Source organism: Saccostrea cucullata, unplaced genomic scaffold (genome assembly GCF_032062105.1).
Source record: "Saccostrea cucullata isolate Sc308-1 unplaced genomic scaffold, CSIRO_AGI_Scuc_v1 ctg10855, whole genome shotgun sequence".
Classification (NCBI taxonomy): domain Eukaryota; kingdom Metazoa; phylum Mollusca; class Bivalvia; order Ostreida; family Ostreidae; genus Saccostrea; species Saccostrea cuccullata.
This window is the reverse complement of record NW_026923604.1, coordinates 4,705-14,874: the sequence shown is the minus strand read 5'-3', so window position 1 is coordinate 14,874 and position 10,170 is coordinate 4,705. Positions and strand designations below refer to the sequence as shown.

The window sequence follows — 10,170 nt, the reverse complement described above, 5'->3', positions numbered from 1 at the left end:
TATTTGATTCCAATGCCACAATATTGTTGTGTACCGAATTGTACAAACTTTGGAGGCCATAAATTCCCGGAAGACCCCAGTATAAGACAGAAATGGCGCGTGGCCGTAAGAAGAATGGGCCCAAAGACAAAACGTTTATGGCAGCCTGGGAAGCACAACGTCGTGTGTTCCTCCCACTTTAAAGACACAGATTACAAGATCACACTATCAGGTTAGAACAGTCACATTTCCTTTTTCCAATTTTTATAAATATTAAATTATTGTCACTTATCAAACCTATTTAAATGATACATTTATATAGAAATCTTGGAACACTTCTAGTATACCGGTCCCCATAAATATGGCGCTAAAATAGGTGCCGCCGAAGGCGGTGTTGAATATATAGACGATCGCGTGAGCGATCGACAAAATCGTAAAAGAAGCCACAAATTGCAAATTTGACCCCAAATTCGTGTTCCTTGTGAAAAATTGGGTTTAAAAAACTGGTTTTTAAACACAGTTTTTTAAATGAGAATTAACAGATTTTGGAAAATAACGTACTTGTTTAGGAAGTAAAACTCCATCTTGGGTTGTTTAGGAATGTGGTCACATGATCAATTTATGACGTAATCTCATAAATATTTATGAGATGCGTCACTTGTGTTTGACGTAATGAAGAAATACCTGATAGGACTAAAAGTGCAATGCTATTAAAATTGCGAGATTTTTGTGAGAAATACATGGATTTAACAAGTGTTAGCTAATAACTAGTCATCGATGGATTGAATTGTGCATCATCATCGATTTGAAAGGAAAAATATTCTGAATATTTGAACATTGCATTAGGAGGTCAGGATATCGAGCTGTAGTTAACGGTAAGTCGCTTTTACAATAAACTTGCCTAAACTCAGCGCTGAAAATCGTCATGTTTTGACATTAGAGTTGATTTACCCGAACTTTCATTTATAAAACTTTCTGTTCTTTGTAAAGCATAAATTTCATGAACTAAATCAAAGTGTAAGATATCGGCACGATTTGACAGGATGATTCACTCATAGTAGTGCCTTTTTTTTAGCAAAAATTACATAAATTAGCCCAAAGACAGAAAGATTACATAGTGGATTTATAAAACAACCCCAATTTTAAAAACTATATAACCTAACCCTAATCACTCAATTGGATGCGTTTTGTTGAAGCGAGTGGGAAATTGCAGTTTGTTTAGATTCTGCATAGCAACGGCAAGGGAAATAACTGCTCATGCGCAATCGCGTGATTCTGGGGACCGGCATACTAGAAACTTCCCGAAATCTTTATTAGCTCAATAGCTGTTGATCAGCTGTTGAACAGTTTTGGCCAGCTAATTTTAACTCTTGTTTACATTAGTATAACCATAATTTGGTATAAATTAGAGGCCTAAGCGGTAATGATATTAATAAATGGGCTATAAAAAATTGATTATATTGTTATTTCGAACTCCAGGTTGTCTTATGTAAACAATGTTGTGCAAATGTGTAATGTGTAATATTGCAGAAGTTTATTTGTTTGTTTATTTTTATGTTCTGTTGCTTTGACTTTGTTTGCTTTGTGGTTTGTATTTATTTTTCAGGACCTCATATTACAGAATTTACAGAGCATATGAAAAGGATAGGTGGTTTTGTACCTAAGGCATAGCTAGCCAGGATTAATTAAAATTTGCTCAGATTTTTTACTTTTTTTCTTGAGTTAATGAATTGATATTTAATTATGTATATTCCTTTTCAGTCAAAATTATATACTCATTCAAATTATATTATTTCTTGAAATGGAGAAAAAAGCAACTTAACAAGAGAAAATTGTATAGCTCTTTCATTGTAAAACTACATGCATAACTAAAAAGAATGTAAATATTGTTGAAAACAGAAAGCATTCTGAGCAGCTTTATGTTATTCAGGTGAATGTCCAAGACTGAAGAAGGGAGCAGTGCCTTCCATTTTCCCTTTTGCCCTTTCATTAACAAATGATGAGAGTCCAAGGTGTCAGAGGAAAAGGAAACGAGAAGAAGCTTCAAATGAGCACCACGATTGTACGGATGTTCTGAATACGATAGAAGTGGTCGATACCCCTGAGATTCAATCCTCTTCTACAACTGAGGCAATCGATGAAGGTATACCTGTGCAGGTGAATCAGGGAGTACAGTGTGAGCTGAAAACGTTTGGTAAATTTTCTGTTCAAAACTTTGAAAATGATCCCAAAATGATCAAGTATTACACTGGTTTTTGCGATTTTATGCAGGTCATGTTTTTTTCAATTGTCTTGGACCTTGTGTTTTTGAGCTTTTTCGACACACAACTCTTATGGATCCTAAAGATCAGCTTTTTATGGTTCTGATGAAGCTCCGACAGGCCAAAGAAGATATTGAGTTAGCTCTTTTTTCGGCATTTCTGAGTCCTCCATATCTCGTATCTTCAACACATGGCTAAATTTTATATATTTTCAACTTAAAGAATTATGCATATGGCCATCAAGAGATGTGATTCAACAGTTCATGCCTTCTGATTTTGGAAAGAAATTTCCTAACACGCGAGTCATTCTTGATGCTACAGAACTTCCGATTAACAAGCCATCAAATGTGAATGCCCAGAGTATAACATGGTCTGCATACAAACATAAAAATACATTGAAAACCATGATAGGTTGTACTCCAAGAGGTGCGGTAAGTTTCATATCCAAAGCATATGGAGGATCAGCAAGTGATCGACAGATAATTGAAAATTCTGACCTTCTGAATCCAGACCTGAAAATGTTTGAAAAGGGAGATAGTATTATGGCTGATCGTGGCATAATGGTGCAAGACCTGTTTGCTTCCCAAGACGTGTACGTTAACACCCCAACAATGTTGAAAGGGAAGTCACAACTGGATCCTGAGGAAGTTATCCGTGATAGACGAGTGGCATCAAAGCGAATTCACATTGAGCGTGTTACAGGGCTAAGCAAGGGCTTCAAAATATTGAGGCACCCTCTACCTCAAAGCAAATTGCACCTTGGTTCTAGAATTGTTTATGTTTGCTTTGCAATATCCAATTTCAGGAAATCAATTGTTGATAAAAATGCTTAATTCTGTGCAGTTTTCTATTTGACTGTCAAGCTTAAGTGAGTTGAAGAATAACAAAACAGTTGTTTTAGTGTCATCCTAAATTTAATTTAACATGGCATGTAAGAATACACTCATATACTAATTTATCAAAACTTTCTTTACTTATAAACACTCCTATGAATGTATTTGTAACCTTTCATCTTTCAGAGTTTAGCAGATTATCATACTACAGCAAATTAAATACTACATGTGTAATGTAAGAACAATTGGTATCTGTGGTGAAACTAACATGACTATAATTAGACTGTGGATCAGGTAAGTTTATCAACAAGAGGCCCATGGGCCACATTTCTCACTTGATCAAATCAGTATGTAAAAGTTTTAAGATATGAGGTCTCAATCTATTAAGGGGAGGGGGCATGATTTGGACAATTATAAATTTACAATAAATAAGGATGCTTCAATAATATTTCTTTGACTATTAAAGGCTTTGAAAGATAATAAAAGATTATATCCCTATAAGTTTTATCTTAATTAATTAAAACAATAATAATTTAAATGCCAGGTGGTTCTTCAGAAGAGGTCGAGAATGTGAATAATTTACAGACTTACGGACAGACAGACGGATGCCAGACAAAATATCAGAAAAGCTCACACTGGGTTTTAAGCTCAGGCGAGCCAATAGAATTTACAATCATAGATTATATTCAATTTACCAGGTACTTCTATATTGAAAAGTTTATCATGATGTTATCAAAACATGTAATGATATGAGTTTTAAAATTACCTATTAATATAAGTGGATTGCAATGCTCAAAACAAATATTTTTTCTTATTGATGCATAATACTTCAAAGAGTAGAGGCAATAAAAGGTCTGAAAAACTTGGTGTAGAATGTTTCTAGCTTTGGAATGAGTGACCCAGTACAATATTCTTCATCATACTTGATTTTCTCAACAAACAAATCTTTGAAAGTGTATACAACAAAGTAACAAACTTTTTTTTGACATATGTGAAGTTGCCCTTGTACTTGATAATAGTAATTGCTTGTTCTTTTTAAGATGATTTCATTTGTTTCATTATACTCCAAAAATCTAAAATGCTTGCCTGGAAGAATCTTTTCATTTCTTCCTGAATATGGACATTTAATTTCAACAAGACAATCATCATACAATAAAGCATCGGGTGTAGCACCTAGAAAAGGTTTAGATGCACAAATGCAGAAACCAACAGATCTTGCTTTGCAGTCATATTTTAACTCAAATGACTTCAATGCCTTTGACTCGCAATTTTTACCGTGTGCCAAAGCACTGTTTTGTAGAGATTTGTTTACAGACAACAGATTTTGACAAAGTTTGGTGATATTTCTTCTTGAAGTCAACTTGCAGAGCTCTCCAAATCTTGAAGCTGTAAGACGCCAGGATCTATGGTGAAACCATAGTTTGCATGATGCTTGTTGTCTTGTTTCTTTTTCAATCTTTGTTATGTCTTCTTCAGTCACCTATTGATTTAAAAAAAAAGCATTACCAATAAATGGATTTTCGATGTACCTTGAAATTTATTTTTCCATCTATGCATATTTATTTCTTTTATCCAATTAAATTTCCATTTTAATATCTACTACACATTTAGTAATACAGATTATTCTAATAAGTTAATGGAAAGATTTTAACAGAAAATCAAATTTTAAGCCACATTTTACATTGTATTCTTACTGATAAAGATAAAAGATATACATGTGTCACAGGTGGTGAAAAATGAAGTCTCAACCGGGACTCGAACCCAGGCCCTCTGGCGTACCGTGCCAGCTCTCTAACCACTGAGCTATTGAGACCCGATGTACTGACTGACTTTCACGCACCTGTGAACCCGGTGACACATTTAATTAGTGTGTTTACAAACCTTGTTTGCTTCATCCACCCAGTACTCTGTAATAGGTATACTAGTATAATGATGATCAACAGCTTCAACCTGAAATAAAAAAAAAACAAAAACATGTATATGGGTTATAGAATAAATCTAATTTTATGAGGTGAATACTTGAGAAGATGAATAAATTTTAGAGGTTTATGTGTGTAAATACATTGCAGTATAAAAATAATGCAAAATAAAATGGCACCTGTATATCGGCCTTTTTAAAGAGATATCTGAGTGCAATATCTTGTGATGTCATAGAGCAGTAATTGATAAGCTGACTCTGAACATAATCTTGGTAACCTGGCATTTTTCTGAATTTTGCTGGCCGTGGATCCTCCAAAGATTCGTCAGACAGTTTTCTCTTTGATGGAATACTTTCTGCCTCCACTGGGACACCTAATTATAAAAATCACCATTTCGAAATATAACTTACATGCATTTCCACTTCATTAACTATACTCGCTACAAAAGCTTACTAATAAGAACCTGTCAAAATTATTTTTGAATTTGATATGATGTATTGTTGAATTTCTTGCAACTAATTTTATTTCTTAACACAATTTTTGGAATTCATTTTAATGAAATTTTGAAAATGTTCATTTTTTTTTGGCCAATTGCTCTTACCATGGTAAGTTGCCTTTGGTTTGTGGAAAAGCTGCAGATTTTCAGTACAACTTTTATCAACAGCAACATTCCCTGTCTCTGTAAAATGCTGCAGCATGAGCATGACAGCAGCTAGGTGCTTACAGGTCCCATGGGGTCCTTTTCCTGCCGGACACTCGCAGTCACTATTTATGGCATCTCCTGTCCTTTTGTCCATTTTCAGTTTATAGTTATAAGAAACCTAAATGTAATATAACATTTTAAAAGGCTAGTTTCTTAAGATTACAGAATATACAATTGCTTAATTATTTCACTTTGTATACATTCATAAACTCAATTCTTGCATATTGTCACAACTAGACTTCAATATTAGTTTCCTAAAGATACCTTATTTTTCATCGCAGCACCAACAATCCCCGTAAAGTAGATGTCATTTTCTTTCACAACAACAGAGCATGCCTGCACTCTATTCCCTTGGAACATTGCAGAACCCTTGGACACTGCCTTAATGTCTTTCGTAAACTGCTTATCACCTGGAAGTATTTTATAAATTAAAAAATATATATGGGTACTTATACATGGTTTAACAGTTTTTAAATGAAAAAAAAAACTATATTTATAATAAGTTTTCAATCATAATACCTAATTAATAGGTATGTTGTTAATTAGATTGCAATAACTGATTACAATGCACTCTTTAAAACTTTAAATCTTTATAGTTTTGAATCTGAAGTAGTATTATATCATACATACCTGCTATTCTGTAAACAAAATATTGGTTTATCTGCTCCGTAGTTATTTTTGGCAGGAAAACTTTATGTTCTTTCTGGAGCTGTTGGTAGCCAGACACTGGCCAGCCCACAGATACAGGGGTAGGGACACTTTCTAGCGGAGGGGGTTGAAAATCTCTGTTTCTGTCATATGCTTTCAATCTACAAAATTTTAGATAAATCGAACACTTTAACCTCTATTTTCGATTTTCATTAATTACAAGAATAAGAGCAGTTTCAATAAAGTTAGGTACTAAACAGGTGTACAGTTCCAGGGGCGTAGCTTCCATTGTGGCAATGAGGCAACTGCCTCACTAGATTTTTCAGCAACATTCCCCTTCCCAAAATTAATTGATAATTCATCGCAGAAAATATTTTAATTTATTTCTTAAAACATAATTGTTTTTTTTATCATCATTTAGATAAATCTATAAATTATTGTACTGGTTCTGAGTCAAAATTCATGAGATCGGGCTCTATAAAGTATTTTTTGGAAAAATAAATATGGACCACAAAACACGGGGCAGGCAAAGTTGACACCCTTTTTTATAATTTTATATGGAAAAGGAAAAATGAAAGTCTAGAATCGGCATCACGTAGTTCACAAACCCTGTAAACTAATGAATAATTTTATTATCTTTCCAAATGATGCCCAATTCAATTATATCTAAATATTTCAAAAATAGATAAATAAAATATGTATTTTTTTTTCCCGAAATGAGTAAAAAGTTTGAATAAACATTTTTTTACTCCATCAAATACTTTGAAATACAGTATGTACATATTGTATCATATGAAAGTTGCAAGTCATAAAACCGGAAAAATCACGAAATTTCTGTCCAGGACGAGTACCATTTTTACATTCTAAAACCAACAAATTCAATTTCCGTCGGGGGGGGGGGGGGGGCTTCGCCCCCTTAACCCCCCCACCAGGGTTTCCGCCCTAGACCTGCTGGGGGCCTAAGGCGGTCCCCCAGACCCCCGGCTGCAATAGCTTTGCCTCACTAGAACTTTAGTTCAAGCTACGCCCCTGAGTTCAGTAATGTCCCATATTTCAGTAATGACCCATATATATTTAAAATACGGTACAATAATTTATTGAAAACAACATAGTCTATTTGTAATTTTCTTGTGCATAACGAGGCCAGCACCTATGGAGATGGCAATAAGAGAATTTGTGTTTATTTTTCTAGAAGAAAATGCTCATTTTTTACTACCTCAATTCATTAATTTACGGTGGAATACTAAACGCATTGCGAGTAAGAAGTAAACTATGTTGTTTTGTATGCCTTAACTTCAGCATCATCAATGATATCGATGTCAGAAAAATTGCTTTTATGAAATATATAATACCTTTCAATAAGTTCTGTTTTTCTCCCGCCAACACTTGCACCTTTTGTTGCCAATTCAGCCCTCAATTTAGGAACGCTCCATGTCAAATATGACCGCGACGCCATACTTAGCTCCAGCGCATAACCGATAATACACGAGCGCCACCTACCGTGTAATGACGTGAATGCTTACTATTGTACTCACAAAGGTCCATATCATATTGGGGAGAGAGAGAGAGAGAGAGAGAGGGAGAGAGAGATTTCATGTAAATAAAATATAAATGAAAATTAATCACCACAAAAACATTCGGGGAGGATGCGATAGTGTAATATTATTCAAGTACACATCCCTGAAATCAGTATAGATTTTCACAGAAAGCGATCAAGAAGGTCGAAAATATCGGAAATTCACTTACAGCTGGGTCTACACCACGGCTTTCCCAAACCTCATGCCTCCTCGGGCGTCCATTTCAAAAGTACCCTAGCTATACCCCTGGTTTTAATTGATGTCAGAGAAGTTGAAAGAAAATTCTCAAGTTATTGCTATTAAAACGTATTTCTATACACTCCCCGTAAATTGTCGATTTCAGGGGATTCCGAAACATTGATCACGTGACGCGAACCTGCTTACGTCAGACTGATTTTGAAGGTTCACCTGTCAACATCCGTCATAGCTTTTGCTTCTGCATTTGCATTCATTCTGCGATTTCACACTGCTATTCAACGAGACAACTTGCACAGAAGAAGATTCCTACGAGATGAGGTTGGTTTTTTGATGTCTTCGTATTTAATTTGCGACTTTATACAGCTTTTCATAAAAATAACACTTGGTGAATACCCGAACATTCGCCCTCCAGCAAAAACCATGAGGGATTAGACCGGAACATATATTTTGAATTATTTGTTTACATGTATATTCAAGTGTATTATTATTAGTTTAACATGTATAATTTTGCGACTTATTTGTGAAATTGCAATAGACAAATGTCAATGTTCATTTTTATGGAAAATTGAATACATCCGGTTAAAAGTGCGCATGCGCATGAAGATTTCTTATGAGGAAAAATGGCTACCATGCGTTCAACATAAATTTAATTTTGCATGTTTTGAATTTTTAAAATTATATCTTTATCCACATGCAGATCAATCTTGAATTATTTCACATACATGTAACTATGTTGCCAAATCTGAAAAATGTGAAAGACACTGTTGCCTTCATATAATTGCCTATGGCAAAGCAGAATTTCAATGCAAGTTAAACTTCAAGGAGAAGTGATCAACAAAAATGATTTTTTTTTTTCAAATACTTATGAATAGACCTATGAAATATAAAAGCCCAAGGTAATCCTTCAAAAGTTATGGCCAATGCTAATTTTTTTTTGAAGAGAGAGTATTACTTGAAGGTCAATGTCAAATGGTAAGAATCAGTTATCTCCAGGAAAGGACTTGTCACAAAAATATACATGTGAAATACAAAAGCCCTAGCACCAACTGTTTAAGGTTAATATCCATAGTGTAATTTTCTTTTAAAACTAGATCAATTTCCAAGGTCAAGGTTAAAAAGGTCAAAGTTGTTGCTACAATGCGTAAGTATTCATAGAAAGATTTTGTCACAAGGAATACGCATGAAATATAAAAGCCCAAGTTCTAAAGAACTAGGGTACGGTATGTATAACGAGGCGGCCCTGTAAAATCGGCAAAAATTAAACACACGATAACATTTTTTTAACTGTGTCAATTCATTGTTAAGGTTCCCCTTTGTGAAAAATTGGTATCAATTTTCTTCAACTCACGTGACCTTTTGTGTATATAACGTTCAAAACCGGTCAAATATTCCGGAAATCACCTATTTTGGACGTTTTGCTCCTCTTCAAGTTAATATTTCGATGTGGCCGCATCCGAGTACATATGCACAACTTTGCAGAAAGAACAAGTAAACTTTGGTAACTAATATGCAAGAGAAAAAATAACTGTACAAAAGTGCGGCTACGTCCGTTTTTAAGAAAAGCTGTAGTTGAAAATATTTCGTTTTTGGATAGATGTGACTTTTCCTGCTCATTAAAATCTATACTTTTAAAGAAATTAAATGTTGAAGTCTGAATCTGAATGTAGTATCATTTAATCAATACTTTTACAGAAACTTATTGTTTAAATCTGTATCTGAATGTTATGAAAAACCACATAAACTTTTCTTCGTAAAATTTATCAAGGGACATTGCATGGAAATCAATGATGCAATACATTAAAAACATGACGTCACAATGAGCCGGCATATGTTGAAAAACCAAATTCTTCAGTCTTCCCTAATAAAATAATATAAATTTTCAATCAATATATACAGTGAAAAACAGTCAAACAACATACGTTTACATTTATACATGTACCTCTTATTAAAACGAGCGTCTCCTTCATATTGGACGTGATATTGACTTTATGTTACGAACAAGAAGAGATTTTTTTAACGTTTTATTGAATATTTATGCAGCTTTTTAGGTCA

General features: G+C 34.1%; 1 protein-coding gene across 1 annotated transcript; it reads right to left on the bottom strand.

Annotated features, from left to right (window-relative positions):
- Positions 1 to 3,248: 3,248 nt before the first annotated feature.
- On the bottom strand, positions 3,249 to 7,799 carry LOC134264463 (uncharacterized). Its single transcript, XM_062746765.1, has 7 exons — positions 7,696 to 7,799; positions 6,326 to 6,504; positions 5,960 to 6,105; positions 5,594 to 5,813; positions 5,172 to 5,365; positions 4,955 to 5,023; positions 3,249 to 3,278 (listed from the first exon to the last, which is right to left on the bottom strand). The coding sequence occupies exons 1-7, from the start codon at positions 7,797 to 7,799 to the stop codon at positions 3,249 to 3,251; spliced, it is 942 nt and encodes a 313-aa protein (XP_062602749.1).
- Positions 7,800 to 10,170: the final 2,371 nt, after the last annotated feature.